At 54.3% G+C, this 25390-nt stretch overlaps 1 protein-coding gene across 1 annotated transcript in view; it reads left to right on the top strand.

The window, feature by feature from the left end:
* Positions 1–25390, top strand: part of DGKD (diacylglycerol kinase delta) — a 70938-nt gene that overhangs the window by 32595 nt on the left and 12953 nt on the right. The window contains exons 3-20 of the mRNA XM_006906618.1: positions 5055–5159; positions 5431–5563; positions 6369–6475; positions 6778–6903; positions 7024–7126; positions 7845–8007; positions 10642–10750; positions 13524–13663; positions 14497–14584; positions 15678–15772; positions 15871–15970; positions 16049–16322; positions 16829–16978; positions 18102–18230; positions 19481–19577; positions 22421–22531; positions 24343–24439; positions 24658–24765. Coding sequence (XP_006906680.1) covers positions 5055–5159; positions 5431–5563; positions 6369–6475; positions 6778–6903; positions 7024–7126; positions 7845–8007; positions 10642–10750; positions 13524–13663; positions 14497–14584; positions 15678–15772; positions 15871–15970; positions 16049–16322; positions 16829–16978; positions 18102–18230; positions 19481–19577; positions 22421–22531; positions 24343–24439; positions 24658–24765 — 2235 coding nt within the window. The remainder of the gene's footprint in view (positions 1–5054; positions 5160–5430; positions 5564–6368; positions 6476–6777; positions 6904–7023; positions 7127–7844; positions 8008–10641; positions 10751–13523; positions 13664–14496; positions 14585–15677; positions 15773–15870; positions 15971–16048; positions 16323–16828; positions 16979–18101; positions 18231–19480; positions 19578–22420; positions 22532–24342; positions 24440–24657; positions 24766–25390) is intronic.

Below are 25390 nucleotides of genomic sequence, written 5' to 3'. Positions count from 1 at the left end.
CTCCATAATTTACGCAGTCTCCTTCTAGTTTTAATCAGTATTTGAGTTGTTTCCAGTGAATGCTGCCATGAACAACCTCGTATAAACTGTGTGTCAGTTCTCACGAGACGTATTTGTAGGATAAATTTATAAATGCACTGTTGCTAAGACAGATGTGCATTTTAAAGTTTGCCAGATTTCACCAAATGTTCCCCATAGGAGTTGTATTAATTCACACCCCAACGTATTAGAGTCAACAGAACATGTTATCAAACTATTGATCACTATTTAGTAGATAAAAAAAGATGTTTCGTAACTTTAATTTGCATTTATCTTATGAATAAGATTGAGCGTTTTTCCTCCTAGGTTTGAGATCCATTTCTAACACTTTTTAAAAAAACATAGCTCGGCCAGTGTCTGACGTTCGTTTGCACACTCCCACTGTGTTTCGCCTCAGCGTCGTGAACTCCATCGTGTCACTGCGGGTGGCAGTGCTGGCGCCTTCTCATTGCTCTGCGTTATTCCCAGCGCTGAGCTGTGTGCAGTGCGGGCCCGTCAGAGTGCTGGTGCCACAGCTTCGCCTGTGTCTCGGTGAGGGGGACACGCGTTTGGATTTCTGTTGGCTGTGCGGATGGAATTCCAGGGCCGTCGGCTGAGTATAGGACCAGCCTCACTGTTTTCCAGAGCTCTGGCACCGAGCTGCACTCCCACCAGCGGTGCCTGCGCGTGCAGCTGTCCCCGCCCCACCAGCTCGGCTGTCTCCGTCTTTTTCGGTTCAGCCACAGGGAAGGGTGAATCTCGCTCGGGGTTTAATTTCTACTTTCCGATGATTCAGTCGAGCACCTTTTCCTGCACCTTATTGGCTAGTTGTGAAATAACTGTTCAAGTCTTTTACTCATTTTTTTTTTTTTTCTGTTAGCTGGTCTGCTTTATTTCTTACCGATTTTTAAATTCTTTTACTTTTGAGAGAATTCCAGCAAGAGTCTAAGCATTGAAATCTGCGTATTGCTCTTCCAGCTTGCTTGAGGGGCTTATGTGAGAAGCGCTTTCACCATTTCATTTTCTCTGTTTTTCCTCCCTTTCTGTTTCACTGTCTCTTATCCTTCCAACTTCGAGGTCTGGGATGTGCTTTCTCTCTTGAGTTTGTGGGTTTCCGTGTAGCTGTCCTTCTTGCTCTGTGGTACTCTGCCCCTTCCTTGGTACCAAGTCTGCTCATACCAGTCGTGGGTCCTGGCCCGCTGAATCTCTGACGTCACCGATTTGTCCTGTCATGTTCACTGTTTTACCCTACTTTTAATTTGCATTTACCTTTTAAGTTGATTCATTTATGTGAGCCATTTCTTACCTTGCAAATTTGCTTGAAAAATATAGAGCATCTTTTGGGTCTCTGAAGCTTTTGCTGTGTGAGGGCTAGATTTGGGAGACAGTTCTAACTTTTTTGTACCATTCCTTGGCTGCAGTGTAAACAAAGGGACACTCTTACTATTCCTTAGAGCGACTCCCCTGAATCCTGCCTTTCTGCTTGGATGAATGGGATGAGTAGCCACAAGGGAGCAACCGGGAGGTCTCATCTAGCATCTGCTTCTCCCCTGGGTCCTCCCTGCCCACTCTTGTCCAAAATCAAGGGATTGGATAGGAAGCGCCGTCCAAGACGTCTCCCTCAGAGGCAGCCCCCCCGCCCCCCGCTCTCCTTTCCTCCTGAGGCGGCCCCCACCCCTACCCCCATCCGTCCCACATGTGCGGGACTGCTCCTGAGTCTGGGAGACCCCCAGGCTGGGAGGCTGTTGGGAGCTCGCAGGAGGCCCAGGTGAGGAGAGGGAGTCATGGCGGTCTGTGGGCGGCTGAGAAATACGGATTCTCCCTCGAAGGTGGCAGAGGGTGATCGGAGAGAGGCAAAGACTGATTTTTGTTTGGTGGGAGTCTTCCGTGACGATTCTCATGATCTGGGAGGTGGCACCAGAACAGCATCAGGAAGATGATATCCACAAGGAAGAGCCATGCTTCGCTCCTGGCAAACTGATGCTGTGTTCACCTCAGCACCTAGGGCCCGAGGGAGAGCTGAGAGTAACAGTGGTTAGCGCTCACCTGTGAGAACACGTGGGTGCAGTTCTCAGCACTGTGGTCCGCGCCCTGAACCTCACAGCACCAGGAGGTGACATCACCATTAATAGCCCCAGTTTTCAGATGAGCAAATGGGGGTGCTGGGAGGGGAGGCAGTGGCTCCACGTTACACAGCTCATCCGGGCCGCAGACCCCGAGGTGTGTCCTGAACGCTTGTTGGGCCCTCTCCATGTTTGGTCCCATTCAATCCCATAGCAACTCTGTCAGGTGGCTTTTATCATCCCCCTTTTCCAGGAGAGAAATGAAGGCGGAAGCTCCCTCTGCCCCTGTTCCCAACCAGTCATTGGCCATGTGGTTTAGACCCAGGCCCGTGTGAGGCTTCACACGGGCACAAGTAAGAGCTTCTGAAAAAGGCCGAAAACCAGGTTCTTGGACATTTACCTGTTGGTCAGTGTTGACACCCTGTCAAGAATTGCACAGATTGAGGAAATGACATCATTTATCATTTATTTAATTAACTCTCCATCTTCAATGTAACAATTTTGTCTCTAGCTGGCCGCCCAGTGGTGCCGTTTTGGTAACCCCCTCCTTCGTATGCGGAAGATGGAGGGGCCCAGAGCTCCCCCTGCTCGGACGCCATGGCTGAGATCTGGGATTACATGGGCACTTCGTCCTGTACAGGTCGTCATGCGAGTAGTAGAAGCAAGACCTACAGTGGAACAGGACATGAGACATCTCATTGTTCTCTTCTGTAAATATCATATTGCATAACTCCTAATATAACTCGCAAGTTATGCACAAGCAAGTATATTATCTTTCTGTAATTGTATTTATTACGCTGATAAAAATGTTCAAATATTAAAACTCACCCCAGAGTGCATGATAAAGAGGTGTTTGCTGAATTTTATAGTTACTGGTGAGAACTCCTTAAGCCCCAGCCACAGGCCGTTGACAGTAGCCGGCTTTTCCAGGGCCTGGCCTGCTCCCATCGGCCTCCCACAGCCCGCTTTGTCTGCGTGGCGCGCACCAGTGTCTGAAATTGCTTCCTTGTACAGCTGTCCCCCGCGTGATCTCTGTGTGAGTCGGTGCCCTGCCTCTCACGGGCCCTGAGTCCCACCCAGGTCTAGAGCAGAACTCAGCATGCCTTTGCCGGGTGGATGGGCATTGTCACTTCTGGGATTTGGGCTGTTGGCAGTGCTCTCGGAGCATCAGAGAGTCTGGTGGCTCCCACCTCGCTCCCTCAGGAGAGCACTCAGCGTCCCTAGGCTTGTTTTCTGTCATCCGGTGTCTCTCACCCTCTTTCTGCACCCAGCCGCCCCCTTCACATATTACCCAGTTACCCCGGCTACGTGAAAGAGTGAGCAGTACCTTGCATTTGCGACCCAGTTCCCATTATCCTCTTCTGTGATTAAGCTTTATAGGTAGCTTATGGACATCACTGAAGAGATAATTTATAAAACACCGTTTCCATATTTTCTGAGCCAGAAACATGGTCAATCTAATCACTTAAATTGGGTCTTCCTCATATAAATTAAAACTGTAAGATGGTCAGAAACCCAGAGGTTAAATAACAGATTTTATTGGTGCATCTCTGGGGAAGCAGACGTTTTCCTGACACTGCTGGTGGGGATGTAAAATGGCAGAGCCCCTGTGCAGGGGAATTTGGCAGTAGCTAGCAAAATGACATATGCGTTTACTGTCAGCGTCGTTCTTCTTCAAGGAATTTGTCCCTAAATACACTGGTAAATATGAAAAGATCCTTGTAAAGACTGTACGTTGCGGCACTGTTTGACATACTAAAGGCTTTTCAGCGACATCAGATCCATTAATAGGGAACCGGTTGAGTAGCCTCTGGTGCTTCCACACTATGCAGCACCGTGTGGCTGTGACAAAGAACAAGGGACACATGTGTGTGCTGAGGAGGGACAGCCAGGACATACAACTAAAGGAAGAAGTTCTCTTACGAGAACGCGTCTAAGGCGTGCCGCCGTTTTAAGGGGGATATGCATATAGACATGTATTTGCATATATCTTAAAAATGGAGGGATAAACCTTTATTATTTTTTTCAGAGCTACCCTTGCGGAAGGGAGGGACCAGGATGGAGGGGACAGATACAGGGCTAGACTTTTGACTGTACCTCATTTTATAGTGTTGACTTTGGAACGATGTAGATATTTTTATCATTATAAAACAGAATTAAGTAGATTATAACTTTTGCTAGACATGGCTAGTTTTTCTCTGAAAAGTTTATACCCTGTTTCCCTCCTATCAGTACTGCGGGAGAACTCTTTCTCGTACACCTTTGCCAACACCGCATCATCCTCTTTTAAAACCTTGCCAATCTGTTAGGTGAAAAATAACTTGTTAGCCATTCGTTTTCTGTGAAATGTAAATTTATAGCCTTCTTTCTATAAGAAAGATTTTTTTCTCTATTGATTTATGAAAACTTTTTATATGCTATGGATGTAATTTTTATTTGCTGACAATTACCAGGCTCAGGACCTCATTTCCAGTTAAGTTGCTCCGGCCCTATGTGCGATAGCTGCATGTTAGTCTGTCACCATCCATCAGGAGGTTTTGTAGACAGCATTTCTGTAGGGTACACATGAGGTGCTCACCTTATTCTTAGAGTAACTTGCCCTAAACTCTGTAAGTGCCGGGTGTCAATTTGTGAGCTCTTTGGAGTAATGACCACTGTTTTCTTTTCCTTTTTAAAAAATTTCCTACAGCTTATTACTGTGTTTAAATAGTAAATAGTTCAGAAATATCCACGTTGGTTGATTGTGGGTGAATGTGTAAACTAAATTTGGTTGTGTTTTGGTTTGAGATGGTTCTTGATTTTCAGTGACCCGTGATGTCCGTTTTTATGTTCTGTTCAATTGAATATCTGAACTAAAGTTATTTTTCACTATAACACACGTAGTGAAAGTAGGTTCTTACAGTGTTCTGTGGCTGTTGGCATCTGTCCTTCGTTTATGGACACGTTGAATATGTCCGTTGTTCCTTCCTCTAGGTCATCACTCCATGCAGGAAGCTCATCTTATGCGCCGATAACAGAAAAGAAATGGAAGATTGGATTGCAGCTCTGAAGACTGTCCAGAACAGGGAGCATTTTGAGGTAAAAAAAGAAAAACAGCCCTTGTTGTCCTCTCCTTAATATTCTGCCATCCGAGTCTCTCCCACGCGTGGACTGTACGTTCCGGAACTCACTTTCTCAGCATGTTCCTTGTAAACTAAGGCTGCCCATCGGGCTGCGTGACACCATCCTTTGTCCCAGGAGTGAGTTCCCTCCCCTCCACTCCCTCGATTCTTCGCTGGCTCCCGTTCAGGTTACCACGTCCAGGCTGTCAGAGGCTCACCCCGTCTTGGCCGTCTTTTTCTCCTCCTAGCCGACGCAGTACAGCATGGACCACTTCTCAGGGATGCACAACTGGTACGCCTGCTCGCACGCGAGGCCCACCTACTGCAACGTGTGCCGCGAGGCGCTGTCTGGGGTCACGTCGCACGGCCTGTCCTGTGAAGGTGCGGATGCTGCGGTGTCCTGCTGGGGGAGGCGGCCCGGCCCGAGAAACCCGAACGTAGTCACCGCAAGTCAGGAGTAAAGTGATCCCGTGGCCCCTGTCTATTTTTGTGCCTGCTGAGGAGTCTTTGATAATTTACTTTTCCCAGTGATGGAGCAGAGGAAGAGGGAGGCGGTTTTTAGGAGATGCGGAGAGGAAACGGAGAGGACACAAAGGGAGAGCCCCGGTGGGGGTGCACCCCTTCTCCGGGTAAACTGGGTTGAGGAGAAATGGATTAAAGACTGTCTTGCAGATGTAGGGGACAGGGCTCTAGTGTTTACACAGGAGCAAAGAAAGGCAAACTGTGGCCCGCGGGCCGAACCCCACCCACCTGCCGTGTTTATGTGGCCTGTGAGGTTCAGAATGGTTTCACATTTTTAAACGGTTGAAAAAAATCAAAAGAAGACAATTACTTCGCGACACAGAAAATCATATGACGGTTAGATTTCAGCGTCCGTATGCAGCATGGTCCCTGGTGGCCCTCGTGCAGGGGCAGCTTGAGTAGTTGGGACTGAGACCGTGTATGGCCAGCGAAGCCTGAGCTGGTTGCTCTCTGGCCCTTGGCAGAAAGTCTGCCGACTCCTGCTGTCCTGGTCTCACCGTGGTCGGTCTCTGTGCGTGTCCCAGGAGTGAGCTCACAGCAGGGGTGCGGTGTGTTCGCTCCAGCTTTCCCCGGGGACCGGGCAGTTCTGCCGACTGCCATTTTGAGCACAGGAAGTGGCTGTCGAGATCGAGGCTTCAGGGTTCGCCTGTTTATTCTCTCACAGTGTGCAAGTTTAAGGCCCACAAGCGGTGTGCTGTGCGTGCAACCAGTAACTGCAAGTGGACCACACTGGCCTCCATTGGGAAGGACATCATCGAGGACGAGGATGGGGTATGCACAGGGGGACCACTGGCACCGGGACAAGAGACTCTCCCTCCGCCCCCGGCCCATGCTCAGTTCTCTTCCTCCCGGCTTGGAGTGGCTCCCCCTGTGTTCTGGGGCTCCGCGTGCGCGTTGGCGCCAGACCCGGGCAGGAGCAGTGGGTGGGCAGCGCCGGGCAGACCCCACCTTCCCTCCGCCTCGGTGGAGAGCAATGCCTCGGTGGAGTCCATCTGGAGGCATCTTCGCCCCGGGCTTCTGTGCCCTGCGGGGCGCTTGGACGTCCCCAGTGTGTGTCTCCACTCGGTCTGCAGGTCGCCATGCCTCACCAGTGGCTGGAAGGAAACCTGCCTGTGAGCGCCAAGTGCACAGTGTGCGACAAGACCTGCGGCAGCGTGCTGCGCCTGCAGGACTGGCGCTGCCTCTGGTGCAAGGCCATGGTGAGTGAGCGCCGCGGGCCTCGTCCCTCCCCCGAGGGTGGGCAGGTGCCCTGCCAGGGAGCCCTGGGGGTGGGGTGCGAAGGAGGCGTGGCCCCTCGTGACCATGGGCTCTTACTGCAGGTGCACACGGCGTGTAAGGAATCCTTACTGACCAGGTGCCCGCTGGGCCTGTGTAAAGTGTCAGTCATCCCTCCCACGGCTCTCAACAGCATCGACTCCGATGGTAGGTGCCACATGCATGCCAGCCTGTCCCCTTTCTCATGCTTCTCCCTCTGTGTGTTCCCCTCCCCCACGCTAGCATTAGCTGTGTTGGTGATTTTGAGATGTGGTTGGGAAGAGGTCAGGCCCAGCCGTCGGGGGGAGAGGAGCTATGTACACAGGTGGTAGATGGTGTCCCAGTGGCCCCTGGGCACACTTAGCACTCGAGGCTGGTGACTTCCTTGAAGGATGGGTCCAGGTGGCTGTGGGTAGGACCAAGCCGAAGACTGTCGTCCATCTGATGTGAGCCGTCGGAGCCATGTTCACCAGCTGGTCTCCGCCTCCCCGCAGATGCTAATTAGCATGTGGTCCCATGCCTGCTGCCACTTGTCCAGGTGGCATCTGATGAATGTCAACACGTGTTGGTGGAGAGGCAGGAAACGGCATGTGTCTCTGAGGACATCAGCTCCTCCAGACTTAGGGCGAGAGGGGAGGATGGAGCAGGGAGGCGCACGACATTTTAGACTCCTTGTAAACGTGAAGCCAGACGGGATGGGGACGCGCTTCCTTCTGCGTGGGGAGTGGCTGTGTGGCAGTGTGCCTATCAGTGCCTCTGGGTACCTGGGCGCGTGTGTACCTGTCTGCAGAAGGTCCCCTGGGGATTACTTGCAGCTGATTAAGACTGCCCCTTGTGTCTTCGTGGCTTTCACATTTTCTCCTGTCCTTTTCATTCTCACATCCAGGCTTCTGGAAGGCCACATGTCCTCCATCCTGCACAAGCCCCTTATTGGTCTTTGTCAATTCAAAAAGTGGGGACAACCAGGGCGTGAAGTTCCTCAGAAGGTTCAAGCAGCTGCTGAATCCTGCCCAGGTCTTCGACCTCATGAATGGAGGCCCACACCTCGGGTAGGATGCTTGTAAAATATCCCTTTCTTGGAGTTTTGAAAAAATTGAAGGTGATGCATGTTTATTAAAAAAAGATTCAAAGATACAGATATTTTTCAACAGGAAGATAAAGTGGTCTTTCGTAAATCATCCCCTCCCCACATTCCACTCACAGAAGTGCCCCTGTGTGTTTCTCCAACCTTCAAGTGTGTGCACACACTTGTAAGCCAGATGTGGTCGTGTGTTACCTGCCGTTGCGCAGTCTGCTGTGTACGTGTGTCAGCATATAATAGCGTGGATGTGTTCTGACGTCAGTAGTTACAGACCTGCCTTGCTGTTTTTATCGAGGATGCCTTCTCCCAGTGAGGCTGAAAAAAGAGAGATTTTGGAGGGCACAGGAAGCCACTCAGCTCGCGGGTGCAGTGACACGTGGAGATGTGCTGGGCTGGTTTAGGGGCAAAGTAATGACACATTCAGTCAGCCAGCCGGAGAGCTGACGTGTTCTTTGTAGTTTTGAGATTTTACAGTTGCTTCTGTGAGTTCTGTCCTCTGAACGAGCTCCTTCCTGGTCTGGAAGCAGCAATTCAAGGCAGGCGCTCCGCCACCCTCCTCGGTCATTCGGGACGTCGGCCAGGACGTCCATAGTGGGAGGTACTTACAGTTCCTGTTCTCTGGTGTGTTTTCCCTGAGAGGTTCCTAGGATGGTGTTTTTTGGAGCAGGGGCTACTGTGACATGATCCTGGGCACCAGGCGGAGCGTCCATGCAACACTGTCCCCGGGGGGTGGGGTGGGGCTCGTGTGTTGGATTTCCCACTGGCAGCACGTCACTGCTGGAGAGTCACAGATGGCAACTCTCTAGCCTGTTTCCTCAGAGGCAGCACTCTCAGATTTTGGCAGAGAGGCTTAGTAACTGAGTGGTGCAGAAACATGTTCACTGCTGGATTCATAAAAGAGTCCTTTTAGTCAAAAAATGGGCCAACGGAGGGATCGGGCAACCCTTGTCACACTGTCCCAAACAGGATTGTTCAACATGGCACCGTGGGTGGTGAGCAAACGCCGTGAAGTGGCTTTGAGCAGGGAGCTTGAGAGTAAACGTTGGTGCAGCCACGTGCAAACCCCGTGTTCATGCTGGGCGTTGAGTGTGAGACCAGACAACGTAGGCGGCGGCCCCATCGAGGCGCCCTGGTTGTCGCTGTAGGACATTCCTGTTTCTGGGGAGCAGCCTCCACCGTGCCCCGCTGCGACAGCGCTTAGAGGTGCCGCCTCATTCCCTAGATTCCTGGCTGTGACAGACGTGTCGCCTCTTCTCCAGGGAGCAGGGGGCCTGAGAGAGGTCCGTGTTCTCAGAGGAATATGTGACCATTTCTGTCACGACCTGAAGGTCAGACACAGCCTTGCCGCTTCAGAGCCTCACCTCTGTTTATCCCTCGAGTTCTGGATCATGTCAGTCGCCCTGTTTGTCCTCCGAGACCTTCCTCTGGCTCAGGCTTGGCTGGATGCACGGCCATTAAGGTGGGGCCCTGCCTGCCAGGGGTGCGGCACACGGGTAGTCACGGTCACCAGAGTGATCTGTCACGTTGACAAGGAGATGTGCAGATTCTGTGGGAACCCAGGGACGGGGCTTATAAATTAAACTGTGGGTGGGGGCGTCTCAGTTTCCCCCCTGAAGCAGCATCGAGGAGAGCTGTGGCGGGATAAGGGGGAGCCTTCTAGGCAGAGGTGCCGTGTGTGCAAGGCGGTGACAACATGGTGGGGCGGCCATGGCAGCGGCAGCAGCTGGGCAGATGGGCAAGTGGCTGCTGGCCAGGAAGGGGCATGGGTGCTGGCCGAGAGGTATGAGCCTTTCTTAGAAACAAGAGGTAACTTCTTACAGCGAGGCACTCGGCAAGACTTGATTTGGGAAGATTAGGCTGCTGGCCGGAGTTGGAGGGTGCTGCAGGAGACCTGAGGTAGGGAGGGGGCTCTGGTAGTGATTATCAGAGATACAGTGGTGGCCTGCACTCAGGGGACAGTGGGGACTGGCTTGGTGACTGGGTTGATGGTGGTTCTGCCATTCTCCAAGGAAGGCAGCCTAGAACAAGGAGGCCCCCATGCGACATCCGAGTGGCGTGTTTGGTAGACACGTGCAAGTGTTGTCTTTCAGGAAAACCTCGAGGTCATCGTTCTGAGTCATTTAGGTCATTTGGGGTCATTGGCGTCTTCTGTGTGGTCCCTGAATGGGCTGAGGTCATTCAGGGAGAGGGTGAGGAGTGAGCAGAAGGCTGTGGGGTGTGCTGAGGGGGACACTGAATGCAGGTGGCAAGGTGATAAGAAGCACAGGAAGGAGGTGGAGTGGGTCACAATGCCTGGGAGGTTGGAGTGGCCCAGAGGACAGGTAAAGTATGAACAGAATCCTGTGGCCTGGGCTCCCGAGCAACACGTGGGGCTGCTGGCTGAGTGTGCGGCTGGGGGAGCCAGGTTGGGTGCAGAGGCCGTGGGTGGGGGCCCCAGTGGCTGAGCCTGAGCACACGTGGGCTCTGTCTCCGAGAGGTCTATTCACAGGTAGGGGCGCAGGGTTGGCATGGGGGACACAGAAGGGGCCCCTCGTCCAGGGCTAACTGGACATCATTTGTCCTTTAGAATGTGCCTCATTTCATCGACTTTTTTTCTCTGCAGCTTACGCTTATTCCAGAAGTTTGATACCTTTCGGATTCTGGTGTGCGGTGGGGACGGCAGTGTCGGCTGGGTCCTCTCTGAAATTGACAGCCTCAATCTGCACAAACAGGTACCTGACGTGGAAGGGCCCAGCCCAGGGAGAGCAGTGTCACAGTCAGAGACAGGCCACGCTATCCTGGGCGATGCTCCTTGTCTCCTTGGAGCACCGTTACCGGAAGGGGCCGCGAGGGTCTCCGAGGGAAGAGCAGGTGGCTAGATAGCATCAGGGTGCCCGGGGCTGTAGCTGTGACATAGGAACAGGAACTTCACAGTTAGAAGTAAAGGGAGCTACAAAGGAGCTATAGAAAGAACATTCTGGTCCCTGCCAGTCCCAGGTTGGGAGCAGGTCTGGGTGGAGCTGCCATCCTCTGCACCTGCCTGCTCATTGGTTAGCGATATAATCTACTGCCTGATGCCTCTTGCTGGTGAGGAGGGGACAGAGTAGACTTGAACTTCAAGTCAGAGTTAGGGTCCCTTAGACTTAGATTTTTTGCCTCTATTAAATTAAAAATAGAATTTTCTGATTATTAAAAAAAAAAGTTCATTGATTATTAGAAAAAAAAAAGTGGCTTTTCCACCCCCCGTTTCCTCGCTCTCCTCCCCCCGCGGTAGTGACCCACCGCTGACTGGTAACAGCCCCTCAGGCCCGCCTGTCAGCACGCGTGTGGTGCGACGCAGTTTTAACTCAGACGGGCTCGTGCCATGCCGTTCTGGCACCGCACTTTTAAGATCAGCACGTTGTGGCACGTGCGGTCACGCCACGGCCGTAAGTGGCGGGGTGTGGGGTGGCTCAACACTGGGCAGAGCTGGGCCGGCTCTGGGCCAGCTCACACTGCTTTGGAAGGACTGCTCTGGTGAAAACCGCACACGCGCCCGACTCTGTTCTCTCAGGGCACCCACATGTAGACCGTGCTCTGTCCTGTCACACTGAGCTCCATCAGGGCTGTACCAATTTAATTTCCCGATGCTACCGGAAAACCATCCTTTCCCACACACCGTCCATTGTTCCACTTTGTTCCTTTTTGCTCAATTAAGTAGACAAAATGTGTTTTATTTTTAATTCTGGTGAAGTCAAATCTCTCATTTAACCATAAATTTTTAAATGAATCATCTTGTTTATGTTTACTGTCTAGATTTTGAGATTTTTTTTAAAAAAATTGATTTCTAAGAATTATTGTCATATTAAGGGTATAAACTTCCTTGGTCATATTTTTTCCTAGTTTGTCATTTGCTTTTGTCATACTTTTTCTTCAAATCTTTGATCTGACTGGAGAGTATTTTTCATAGACTTAGCATTCTCGTCCTACTCTCGGTGTCAGGGGTCCTTGTAGGTGGGCAGACTGCTTGTTCTCAGTATTTATCCCCGAGTCCCTGAGTGTTGTCCACGGTGCACCATGACCTAAACTCAAGCCAGGCCATTTGCTCAGGAAAGAGGATGCTGCTCCCTAGTGGTGAACCTAGAGCACTACACTCAGGTCCAGTGACTTCGCCAGGAATCTACAAGTTCATTGTCACTAGTCAGAAAATGACTTCACCCCCTCAGCTGAGTTCAGTGAGCACTTATCTCCTTCGGCTTTTCTGTGCCACTTGATCCCCTGTCCCCCGGCTTTCCTGAGGCCCCACCCGCTCTGCGGTTCTCACCTTCCACCTGGTTGCTGCTCAGCTCCTGCTGCAGGCCTGACATTTCCAGTCTGGAGTCCACTGCTCAGCCCTGCCTTCCTCTGCACTCCCCTCCTCTGAGTCTGAGAGTAGCACCTCCCCCACAGTTGTTGATTCTCCCCTCCTCCTCCCCCCTCATTTCCAGTCAGCTGTGGGGCTCAGTCCTGCCGCCCCAGGTGTCCAGGCCCCCCAGGCCTCCGTCTGTCCTCTCCTCCTTGGGGGCTGTCCCATGGGCGGTTCTGCTCGAGCACCTCTGAGCTTTCCCGTGGCCCCTTGCTTTAGGATCAAGCCCAGACTCCACAACACAGTTTCCCAGGGCCCCCAAGTCGGCTCCTCCTTTCTCCTCTGCTTCTCTGCCTCACCCCCTCCTCACTGCCTCCTCTCCATGGAGCTCTGACTGGGCAGGATGGTCACCTCTCTGCCTGGTGCTCGGGCTTCCTCGTCCTCGCCCTCCAGCCTACTGTCCCCGGCATGGTGGTGGGACCTCCCTTGTGTGGCCAGGCAGGTGGCCCTGGGCTGTGCAGTGCTTAGGGTGGACCAGTGACCCTCCCCGCACATGGCACATCGGGGTCGGAGGCGGAGGGAGCTCACTCACTCGCTCCTGAGTGTCTGGGGAGCTTCCTGAGCACTGATCTGGTGTGGCGGGCTTTCCGTGGGGGGCTCTGGGTTGGGAATTCCAAGGGGGCAGGGCCTGAGCAGTGGTTGGGGCTCCCTGGGGCATGCTCAAGTTTGGTGGCCAGACCGTGGATGTCCTGGTATCTGTTTTGATGGGACTTAGAAGCCACTGAGGATGTTTTTAGAGGAGTGATACGGCACTGGTAACGTTTTTGGAAGATGAACTTGGTAGCAGTGAGTAAGATGTTGTAGTGGATGACCAGGTGGTGGGGAGTCACAGAGTGCTCTTTCAGGGGTTCAGGAACTCACCTGTCAGGGACAGGACTGTGGCCATGGCTGTGAACATGGGAAATAAATATCAGAGAGGTCCTAGAGGATTAATCGTCAAGACGCGGACCTGTGAGAGACGGAGGACATCTCTGTCGAGTCAGAAAGGCCACCTGTGCTACCTCACGGCTCTGCCAAAGGGCCAGCACTGCACCGTAGAGCAGATCTCGCGCCGAGCGCAGCCACCGTTGCCAGCGAGAAGCAGGGTGTTGAATGCCGTGTCTTCCTGCTGTGTCTGTCAGTGTCAGCTGGGAGTGTTGCCGCTCGGCACAGGGAACGACCTGGCTCGTGTGTTAGGCTGGGGCTCGGCCTGTGACGATGACACCCAGCTCCCGCAGATCCTGGAGAAGCTGGAAAGAGCCAGCACCAAGATGCTGGACAGGTGAGTGGGGACGCGCACTGAGACCGGTCACCTGCATGAGGTGTTCTTTCCTGGGGTCCCTGCAAACTGTGGGCTCACTGTAGGGACTTGTAAAAATTTGACCTCAGTGAGAATTCTTTTAACTTTTGATCAAGATTATGAGAAAGGTAACAGAACAGGTTAGGAACCTTGCTCACAGTGGTCACATCTTCTCAGGGGCCAGCCCTGACCCACTGGGGCTCTTGTGAAGGTGGCTCTGTCCCCTTTGGCCATTGCAGCCCGCATCCAGCTCCTGTCAGCAAAGTCCTCCTTGTCCGTAGGTGAGCAAACCGCTTTTCCCATATCCCGTTCCCAGAAGAATCGAAGAATTGGATACGTGTTCTCTGTCTAAAAATTCTTTGGATTCTTCCTGAGTGAGCTGCTTTTAGTTTGAGTTTGTGTCTGAAATCCCACGGACCCCCAGCCTGTGGTAAATTGGTGGTGTTGAAGACGCTCGTGTTCTGTCACAGGATCCTGTGGTTGCCATTAGCAGGCATGATTTCAAACACACACTGGCTGCTCCTCTTGAGGGAGGTGTGTGTGCCTTCGGTGCCTGTGGAATGTGTGCCCCCTGGGGGAGCTGGCAGCTGGCCGAGGGGCTGTAGATCTCTGGTTCTGGGATACATTTTACCTCCTTCAGCGGAGCTACACGGCCCTGTTGGTGTGACATTTGTTCTCAGTAAAGCGAAGAGCCAAGTTATGGGGCGTGGAGTCAAGACAGAGGGCTTACAGATAGTTAGCATTGTGTAAAGTTGAGTCCCAGGCCCACCCCGGCTGCTGGAGTCAGCTGCTGAGAGCTGCCTTCGTGTGTGCAGGTGGAGCGTCATGGCCTATGAGACCAAACCCCCCCGGCCGGCCTCCTCTTCCACCGTCGTCACCGAGGACTTCAGCGAGGGTTCCGAGGTACTTCCGGTTGCCCCCTGCGTGCCCTCACGCCCTGCCCTAGGTCGGACCCGCAGGGGTGCAGGGTCAGCCCAAGGTTGAGCTGGAGCTGTGTGCACTCTGACACCAAACCTTTTCCCTGGCTTCGAGGTCAGCTGGGGGCTTCCTGGGCTGTCACCAAGATTTGGGGTCCTTTGTGCTGGTGGTCTCCAAGGACTTCCTCCTCTTCCAGTGCACTCTGTTGGCTGGCTCCTCGGTGACCCTGCACGTGACCCTTTGTAGTTAGCCTGTGCTAGTTCGGCGGTTAGCCCTTCTTTTCCTTTTACGAGTAGTTCTGTAAGGGCTTGGACTTTGCCTTTTGCCTTCTTCATTTTATCCTGCAACAGCACAGTACTGGGCACATAGCTGTCCTTATTCCCACTGGGCGAGCTGGCTGCTGGTTGAGCAGGAGACAGAAAACTCTGCCAAGGGCTGGCCGCCTGTCAAGAGGGTCAAGGACAGTGGGCTAGGGCAGCAGTCAGTAGACTGTGGCCTCTAGGCCAGATCTGCCTGGGCCTGCTTTGACGTGGCTGGCGAGCAGAGAATGGTCTGTGTCTTTTAAGAGAAGACGAATATGTGTGCGAAGCCTCAGGGGTTTACTGTGTAACCTGCAGTAAAGTTTGCCGAGCCCTGGGCGGAGCCTAGAGAGAGGGGTCCATCACGTGGTTAGCGCTCCCATCTCAGCAGGCAGCAGGTGCCCGGTGCCCGGCTTGAGAGAAGGGGAGGGGCCGGGCCAGTCCCCACCCAGGTAGAGAGATGCGTGTTTGCTGTGAAGGGGCCCTAAGTTAAGGAGCCCTGCCTGTGGACTCCTGTGTTAAAGGTGACAGTCCCCAGCACATGCTGCTCTTGGTGAGCTGCAGATAGAGAAGCAGAGCTGTTTGTAAGTTGATATTGACACATTGTTTTTTGTTAAGATCCATCTGTCTGTATCTTGCTGAAGCCTTTGAAATCTTTCAGATGGCTCTGTGGGTCTCAGATAGGCTAGTGAAGTGAGCCGAGGCGGGGCCAGTGGGGGGGCAGGCAAGCGGGCGAGGACTTCGTGGGCGTGGACTGACCCGTTTTGGGATAATTGTAGGTACAGCAGATTCTCTTCTATGAAGACTCTGTCGCGGCCCATCTTTCTAAAATCCTGACCTCTGACCAGCACTCGGTGGTGATATCATCGGCGAAGTGAGTGCCAGTGGCCTTGGGGGAGCCGGGGTCCACCATGCAGGGTGCCGGGTCCCCAGCAGAAGTGTCTGGAAGTGTCTCTGCGTTCGCTCCCACAGGGTGCTCTGCGAGACGGTGAAGGACTTCGTGGCGCGAGTGGGCAAGGCCTATGAGAAGACAGCTGAGGGCTCGGAGGAGTCAGAGGCCGTGGCCAAGAAGGTTTGTCCCAGGGCACCCGAGCGGGAGGCCATCAGGACGGAGAGGCACCCCATCTCCTCCCATTCGTTTCTCGTTTAGTGCTCTGTCCTGAAAGAGAAGCTGGATTCCCTCCTCAAGACTTTGGACGACGAGTCGCAGGCCTTGTCCTCTCTGCCCACCCCACCGCCCACCATTGCTGAGGAGGCGGAAGACGGAGACGGGCTGGGCAGCGGCTGTGGCTCCGCAGTGGACCGCTCGGTGGGGTCGGCGTGCCCAGCCCGGCCACAGATATTCCGGCCTCGGGAACAACTCATGCTAAGAGCCAACAGCCTGAAGAAGGCGATCCGTCAGATCATAGAACACACAGAAAAAGGTGGCTAGTCTCTTAGTAACGCGGGAGCTTTATCCGCTGGGCACGGGGCACGCCCTTCTCCCAAGTGTGGTGATAGACAGGGACCCGTGTGTAGGCCAGGGCGCCGGTCACTTCCAGCCTGTCCGGTTTACTTCTGGACCGCGTGGCATGTGGCAGCTCCTCCCACCTAAGAGCGGGCTGGGGACATTGCTCCCTCTTCACCTGCTTGTGTCTGATGTAAAGACGCTGCTGACTGGGGCAGCACCCCGGGGGTCTGGAAAGGAGGAGGCAGAGCCGGTGGGACCTTCCCAGCTGGTGTGAAGGTGCCTCGCATGGGCTCCCACGGAGAGTATGGTGAAGAAACTGATTCCTGGATGGGGCCCACTCCCCGGAAGGGCCCTAACATGTGGTGACCCTGCCACACAGCTGGGAGATGAAGAGGGGAGTCTGTTCTACAGGGACCGCGTCAGCTTGGCCTTGTCTGTGGTGACACCCACGGCTGAGCCACAAACTCTCTCCTCGCACAGCTGTCGACGAGCAGAACGCCCAGACCCAAGAACAGGAGAGGCTTGTCTTGGGGCTCTCCGAGTCGGAGGGGAAGAAGGACCTGAAATCGGATGACAGACTGTGCCACAGCGGGAGCTGTGCGGCGGCCAAGTGCAGGAGCCTCCGCAAAGGTACTGTGCGGCTGGCGCGCGGCCCTCAGCGCCGCCACCAGGCCTTGTCGCCGCCACTCCGCTTGCCGAGGGAGGTTTCAGGGTGCTGCTTCGTCATTGCTTTGGTCACTTGGCAGTGTGGAAGTCAGGACACGTGACCTTTTCTTTGCTCCACCCGCTCTGCCCACTGTATGCAGCTTGTCTGGTGGCAGGTGGGAGGTGTGTGGGGGGCGGCGGGGAGTCTTGCCGCCTAGGACCATGCTCTCCCCAGAACCTGCCTGCGCACCTCAGACCCAACAGGGCTCAGGGCCTGTGAGTCCTCTGTGTGCCCCACGGGTCCCAGTTCAGGGCTCAAGGGCCCCTGGCTGCCACCAGCCAAATGCCTGTGTGCGAAATTCACTGCAGCCAGAGCTGGCCTCGCCAGGCGCTTCTGGTTGCAGCCCCACGGACCGTCTGCTGGGGACCCCTGCCCTCCTGGAACAGCCTCAGCTCGGCTCGTGATGTGGACAGTTGCCCCCTTCACTGGCCCTCTGTGGCCTCCTCCTCTGGATCCTGGAGAAGCCACTAGAGGTGTCTCCCTTAGTCTACTCCATGGTCATTGCTACTCAGAGCTGCACTCTGCATGGGCTCCCACAGCCCTCCGAGTGACTAAGACTTAGCCCCTCCACGTCTGCCCAGCCTCTCCCTCGGTGGCCTTTGTCACCCTTTAGAGCAGCGGTCCCCAACCTTTTTGGCACCAGGGACCGCTGCTCCTATGAGAATCTAATGCCTGACGATCTGAGGTGGAGCTGAGGCGGTGATGCCAGTGCTGGGGAGTGGCTGCAAATACAGACGAAGCTTCGCTCACTACCCGCCGCTCACCTGCTGTGTGGCCCAGTTCCTAACAGGCCACAGACCAGTGCTGGTCCACGGCCCAGGGGTTAGGGACCCCTGCTCTAGAGGGTTTCCAGACCTACTAGCCTCTCTGTCCCCTCCTCGTTTCTCTCTCCCTGGGCCTCTTTCTCTATCTCACGCCACCTTACCCAGGGCTGGCCGGCGGTGTGTGACTGTTCCTCACTGCCCTCAGCCTTTCTACCTGGCATTTTTCTAATAATTAGTCATGTTCTATTTTGGATTGTCTTATGGTTCTCTCCTGCTTTTATAGTGTCCAGATCACCATGTGAGAAGCTGATAAGCAAAGGAAGTTTGTCACTGGGCAGTTCTGCGTCTCTTCCTCCCCAGTCAGGAAATCGGGACGGCCTGCCAGCACTGAACACAAAGATCCTGTTTCCAAGTGAGTGTCCCCACCCCTAGGTGGGCCAGGGTTGACCGTGGCTGAATGTGTCTGCAAGAGGGTATCAAGGCCCTAACCTACAGGCCAGCGAGGTGGGGGCCTGTCGCTTTGCCCGGCACTGGGTCTGTGGGAATGAACGAGACTGGGTCCCTGTCCTCCAAGAGTTACAGGACGGGGAACTAGACAGAACTGTAAAGTTAGACCATGGTGTGGAAAGTGCCCTTGTTTATTGCAAAGGGCAGACAGCACCCAAATCACCACCTAGGGCTCCGTGAGGGTGGCATGGAGCAGACAACACTTGAGCTGGGTGCTGAAGGGTAAACAGGAGATACCCTGAGTAGAAAGCGGGGGGCAGGCTGGCAGTGACGGGGACCGTGGGGTCATCTTGTCATTTCCAGCATGGTTGCAGGAGGAGCACAGCTAGCTGCCAGGAGGGCTGGGCCCAGTCGACTTTCTTTTCCCTGCTAGGTGGGGTGGGGGCAACTCCTGCCGTTTCTTTCCCTTGCCCGGGAGGGTGGGGTGACAATACTGTGTGTCTTCAAAGGAAGGACTAGTACGGGGGTTGCAATTGCCAGTGAGACTCCCCTGACCAGCTTCAGGTAGGTTCCTGAGGCCCCTTAGCCACACCGTCTGCTCTTGTAAGTGGTTTGGCAAGTGCCAGTGAATCTCAACTGAAAAGGAAGACGATTCCGGAAGCTCTTTGGAAGCGAGGCTAATGAGAAACCTTTGGTTAATCAGTGAGAAAGATGTTACTGGAAAGGATGGATGGCAGAAGAGTCAGAAGTAGAGTTAGGTTTCTGCCTTATGTTTGATTTAAAATTTTTAAACCTGTGCAGATAGCGTGAAGGTTCTGGCCACGTGAGTGTTCCTTACTGGTTATTTCTCGTGAATTTTGCCTTCTAAAGCTGCAAGGCTGGACTCTCAAGACTGGTTGTGCAAAGAAGTCATTTTGGTGGAATTTCTTACGTTTAAAGGGAACTGTTTTGTTATTGTTTCTGTTTTTGTTTTTTACGTGTGTCATAGGTGTTGATTTCTACCACTCTGTGTGTTTATTTTTGTTCCATGAATACGTATCGATGATAGTGATTTTCGACTTGAGGCTGTTAATTGTCAAAATTTGGACACGTTTATATGTTATTTTGGAAACCTCTAATTAGAATGTTCTGAAGGCTGTGTGTGTCAGCCTCAGAGACGTGAGCTTCTCTTAGCTCAGCTCCTGACAGTGCGTGTCCTCCGTTGTCCCCTCACAGACGTTCGGGCTGGGATGTCCGGTTCCTTGCCTGGAGGATCCGTCATCAGTCGCTTATTGATTAATGCTGATCCCTTCAACTCCGAACCAGAAAACCTGTGAGTATGGGGTGCACCGAGGGAGCACATTGTTAAAAAAAAATGCCGGAGCATAGAAAACTGATTCGAATTAGGGAAACTCCTGAGCCGTAGGCGACGTCAGCCGACAGGGAGAACCCCGGGGCTGTGGAGCTGCGGCCGAGTGTGGCCGGAGGCTCCCTGCGAGGGGCTTTGCCGGTCCCGGCTCATCCCCAGGGCCTTGCAGCCGCCATGAGTCAGTGTCTGCTGAGCAGACTTCACGTTCCGAGGTTTCCGGTGGTTCAGAAACTCCCACTGGGAACTAACTTTGCAGTTTCTTCATTGTCACCTCTGCATTGTTCTTCAGTAGCCTTGGCCGGCCCCGTGTTGGCGTTTCTTCCTGATCCTCCCTCTGCCTTTGCCACCTGCTGCTTTCCCGTGCAGTCTGCGCCCCTGTTGGTGCTGCAGAGTCACAGGTTCCTAGGCTGGAAGCTCCTGCTCGCGGTCCCCAGGCTGACACTTAGAGGTTTAGACGAGCGGGAGGGACGTTCCGGCGCGGCTCCGTGCTGCTCGCGCTGGGTCCTCTGGCGGTGCCGAGGCGTGTGGGGCTTCTCTGCGGCAGTGCTGGCAGGGCCTCGTGTGCACAGAGGCCATTGCGGACACGTGCAATTTTGAAAACCCGTTCTTCTAGGTTTTCCTTCCTGCCGTCTGATGGCAAGTCCTGGGCAGCTAGTGACTGGTGGCAGTTGGTTGGAAGTTGCCAACCACGCATCTGGCGTGGGGCAGGGTAACAGTGAGAAGTGTACCGTTTACAGAAACTGGGTTTTGGGAAAGCGGAATGAAAGTCTGTGATGTGGCAGCTCTGCCGGGCCGGTTTGCCAGCGAGCGGCCACGTTCCAGACACCTGCTGCCTGGCGCAGGCCTGCCCAGCACCTTGGCGTCCCCTCCGGGACCTGACACTGCTGCCAGCCAGGCTGCTCCCCACCCCTCCCGAGGTGGTTTCCTCAAAAAGGCCAGAGCCGCACCCTTCCATGAGCCACGCCCACCGGGCCCCGAGCTCGCCATTTTGTCTGTTCCCTTCACCCGCGATCACTGAGGCTCTGTGTCTGCAGCTGTGGCTCTCGGTCTCTTTTCCTCTGCTCCTCTTCAGAGAGTGTGCACTTCTCCACTCGTGGGGACAAAAACTGCTCTCTCGCCTTCACCCAGGGTGGCATGCCGGGGCTGTCACCTGGCACCTCCCCACCTTTGCCTGCGATGGCCTCCCACGGCCTCCTACGGCCACCCACAGCCGCCCACAGCCGCCCGTCTGCCACTTACTTCCCAGGGCCCGTACCTGGCCTGTCCTCCCTCTGTCCCTATGCCATTTTTCTGGCTTGGATCCCTCTCTTTCCCCAGAATCTGTAAATACTGGACAACACGTCGTTTTCAGTCCAGAAAATAGTTTTGTCCCAGAGCTTTGCTGTCACCCAGCTCTGAGGAGCTCGGATTAGCTGTGTCATAGAAGTGTGCACGTGGTGATCACTTCTCAGTTCAGGCTGCAGGAGCCTGCTCATCTAAAGTGTGGGGGGGTTCTGGGCCAAGCCGGAGCCCTGCGCCCCCACCCTGTCGAGTTTCCATGGGAACTTCCACTAGGAACAGCAGGAACACACCTTCTCCTTGCTGCTTCCTCTGGGTGGAGGCCGGGGGCTGCTCCCTTCGCCCACCTGCGCTGAGGGGAACCAGGGTTCGCAGAGCCCTAGCTGTGACCCCTGTGGCCATGACAGTGGGCGTTTGGCTCCACAGCGGGAGGGTGAGGCTGGGTGGAGCTGCAGAAGCTGGAATGAAATGAGTCTTAGAGCAGTGGACACGGGAGAGGGAGCTGTTGTCACCGTGGGGCTGGGATGGGCGTTTTCCAATTCGGAGGCTGCTTTGTTGGGTCTAGGGATGTTTGAGGGTCCTTTTGACATTGAGTTCAGGTCTCTGTGAGTCTGGGCCATGAAGGCATCAGGTGTGCTGTTGCTGGTGGGAGCGTGAGACAGCAGCGCTGTGGGAAACAGCCTGGCAGGTCCTCAGACCGCCGTGGGAAACATGGCCCAGCAGCTCCACTCCTGGGACGTGCCGGAGAGAAGTGAAACACGTTCACGCTCAAGTGTGTGTGCGAACGTTAACGATAACGGCCCAGACGTCCACCTGATGAATGGATAAAGTGGGGCACCCCCACGCTGGGGCGAAGCGCTAAACACAGATGAACCTTGAAAACCTGTGCTCAGTGAAGGGGAAAGACATAAAGGCCCCCACAGCGTGATCCCATTTCTGTGCATTGCCCAGAAGAGGCAGAGCCATAGAGACGGGAAGTGGATTGGTGATTGCCAGGCCCCGGGGAGGCAGGCGTTGGGGCTGACAGCTAAAAACTTTCTTTTGGGGGCGATGAAATGTTTTTAAATTGACTGTAGTGATGGTTCTGTGACTCCGCGAATGCATTATTATCGTTGCATTGTACATTTTGAATGGTTAACCCCACAGCGTGATCCCATTTCTGTGCATTGCCCAGAAGAGGCAGAGCCATAGAGACGGGAAGTGGATTGGTGATTGCCAGGCCCCGGGGAGGCAGGCGTTGGGGCTGACAGCTAAAAACTTTCTTTTGGGGGCGATGAAATGTTTTTAAATTGACTGTAGTGATGGTTCTGTGACTCCGCGAATGCATTATTATCGTTGCATTGTACATTTTGAATGGTTAATTTATATGGTATGTTAATTAGGTCTCAATAAAGTTGTTACCAAAAAGAAAAAACAAACCCCAAACTAACAATGAGTTTTGCCCTCAGGAAGGAGCGCTTAGAGGTTGGGAGGCTGTGAGGTCAGAGGGCCAAGCAGGTGGTTTTAATTGCTCTGAACTCCCTTTGCAGAGAGTACTACACAGAGAAGTGTGTCATGAACAATTACTTTGGCATCGGCCTGGATGCGAAGATATCCCTGGACTTCAACAACAAGCGTGACGAACACCCGGAGAAGTGCAGGTGGGTGACGCCTGTGAACACACCTGTCCTCCACGTGTTTCTTGTTTCTCCTCTGGAGGGTGAGGTAACTTCTGGAGTCTGGGTGAAGGGTACGTGCAGTGCTAAGGCAGAGAGAGACGAGCCTGAGTGCTTTGTGTCGGAAGGCGTAGATGCCTCCACGCATGTGGGGGGAGTGGGTGGAAGCTCAAGAGGCCGGCCTGGAGGAGGGGTCTCCTAGTGTCGGTCAGTTTGGGGCGAATTCATGAGAAAACGAGCGACTGGTCGATTGGAGAGTCTCCTAGGTGGTTGTGGGTCTGTGATGACACTGTGAAGAGGCAGGTGATGTGAAGTGTGCTGTTCCTGTGGCAGAGTCTCCAGTGTCATTGTCTGTGTGCTCACCACACCGGCTGTCTCCCCCAGCGGGATCAGGGCCCATGGGAACCCCGCTCCACAGGAAGGTGTCCACATGGGGTCCTGCAGGCTTTCCCTGGGCTGTTCAGGTTCTTCCCCCGAGTTACCATCTCTGCTCCCCCTGGCCTGGGCACAGGGAGGAAGAAATGGGGAGCTTTCCTCCCGGCTGAAGTAGAAACCCCGCTCCTCTGCGGGAGCAGGGCAGGTGTGCCCGCCTCCCACCCCGCAGCCGCCACCCGGAGGAAGAGCCCATTGGGCCGTGACCTTCTGGGAGAGGGGGCGGGAGCTGCATGCAGTCTGGGCAGAGAAGAGCCGTCGGTGCCGAGGTCGGGGCACCTGGCCGGAGAGCCCGCAGCCTGCCACGTGCCCTGCGTGCCGCCGCTTTTGCGGAGGGTCGCCTCTGGGAGTCTGGGTGGGAGGGAGTTGCATACCCGAGGAGTCACCCACGTTATGTGTAGTTGGACGTTTGTGGGAAAACAAAACCATGCTCAAGAACTCAAACACCTCTGCGCTCTGGGGCTTTGTGTGACAGGGGACAGTGTGGAGGTGTCCCGGGACGTCCTGGCATATGGCACGTGGTGGCGAGCCCGAATCACTCAGAATTTCCCGTGAGCCCAAAAATAATGACAAAAGGCATTAAAATGGACATAATTTAGCAGAGTAAAGTAGGTGAGGAACAGGTGGTGTGTGACACATTTGTAGGACTTTGGCCCCTGGTGTAACTTTCCCTGAGTTTGCTTCGAGAGCTTTGAAAAGCCTGCCTGGAAGAATTCTCTTTCTACAGATCTGTCCCAGAGAGGTGATTGGGAATGTTGGCCAGGGGGTCGGTGCAGTATAATTGATAGAGCTCAGAGTGGTAACAAGCCACGTCTGGTCAAAGAGATTAACTTCGTTAAGTGACGTAGGGAAATAGCCGCCAGGCAGCTGCTCGTGCGGGGCAGGGTGGGCAGTGCGGGTTAGACTGTAGGCCGCTTATTTCACCCGTAAATCACGTGCCTAGAAAAGACTGAGGAAACACACATCAGCATTTGTCATCAGCACATACAGACGTGGAAGAGCGCTTTTTCCTTTGTCCTTTTTTGTACTTTCCGAGTGTTTTATGGTAAGCATAATTTTATAGTTGGAGAGAGTCATGACTGATAAAATTTTGGTGAGGTTCTGTAATGTTTTTTTTTCTTTTCAGGGCATGATTACTTGGGAAACATTACTTTCTAGCACAATTTCCTGTCAGTAGATAACGTTTACGCATGTCTTACGTAGATACATACAGGAACACGTTCTTCCTGGAGGTGTCACTGCGTCAAGGAATTGCAGAGTCTGGCCCATTTGACCAGATGCTGCTCCCACACTTTGCAGCAGCTGCTGTAGTCAACTGTTGGGAGAGCCACAGCCCGCGTCAGTTCTTTGCTTTCCGTCTCTAGGAGTCGAACCAAGAACATGATGTGGTATGGGGTTCTCGGAACCAAGGAGCTGCTGCACAGAACCTACAAGAACCTGGAGCAGAAGGTCCTGCTGGAGGTGAGCAAGATGGCCTCCCGCCATTGCCAGCGGTCAGTGGCGCCGCTGGTCTCCTGTTAGCCGTTCTCCCAGGGGCTGCCCAGCCTTTTGGCCCCTCGGCAGGAGCCCAGCCCCTGGCTGTGGCTGCCTCAGCTCTGGGGATGGTCGCTGGTGGAGAAGGACCGATGGATGCCCTGCCTCTCTCTTCTCTCTCCTTGTCCTGCGTCTGTGCTGCTCAGTGTGATGGGCGGCCCATCCCACTCCCCAGTCTCCAGGGAATTGCTGTCCTCAACATTCCCAGCTATGCCGGAGGGACCAACTTCTGGGGGGGCACCAAAGAAGACGATGTATGTATGGGGGTGCTGGGTGATGAGGGGGGTAATTAGAGAGGCGGCCCCTACAAGGGCTGTCAGCCACTTTGGGCCCCAATGGGCCCCGATGGGGCATCGACCCTTGGGGTGCTCTGTTAGTGATGCAGAGGGATGGAGGGATACCTCCCTTGTGTTGGCACTGGGGGTACAGTAGAGAACAAGACAGGTGGGGTCCCCTGCTCATTAGAAGGGAGGCCAGGCAGAACAGATGTGGTCAGAGGCACAGGTGTGATGCAGAAGCTGGGCCCACCCCGACTTGGGGTGATGTGGGAAGGCTTCTAGGAGGAGGGGACATCTGTGTTGAGACTTGAAGATGACCAGGGTTGGCCAAGTCAGGTGGATTATGGGGGTGGTGGGGTCGGGGAGGCTGTTCCAGGCAGGGGGAGCTGTGGCTGGGAGGCTTAGCGGCCAGACGGCATGGTGTGGGGGGACGGTCCCCCAGTCAGGCGGTGTGCAGAGGGTGGGGTGTGGAGAACACGGGGCGCTCTTGTGGCCATGTCAGCTGGGGGGAGCTTCGGATGTATGCTGAGAACTGTGGGAGGCACTGGTAGGTGCTGTTAACCAGGGCTGTGGCATCTTTCGTACATAGGAACTAGTAAGA

Source organism: Pteropus alecto, unplaced genomic scaffold (genome assembly GCF_000325575.1).
Source record: "Pteropus alecto unplaced genomic scaffold, ASM32557v1 scaffold110, whole genome shotgun sequence".
Taxonomy (NCBI): domain Eukaryota; kingdom Metazoa; phylum Chordata; class Mammalia; order Chiroptera; family Pteropodidae; genus Pteropus; species Pteropus alecto.
This window is presented reverse-complemented; position numbering and strand designations above follow the sequence as displayed.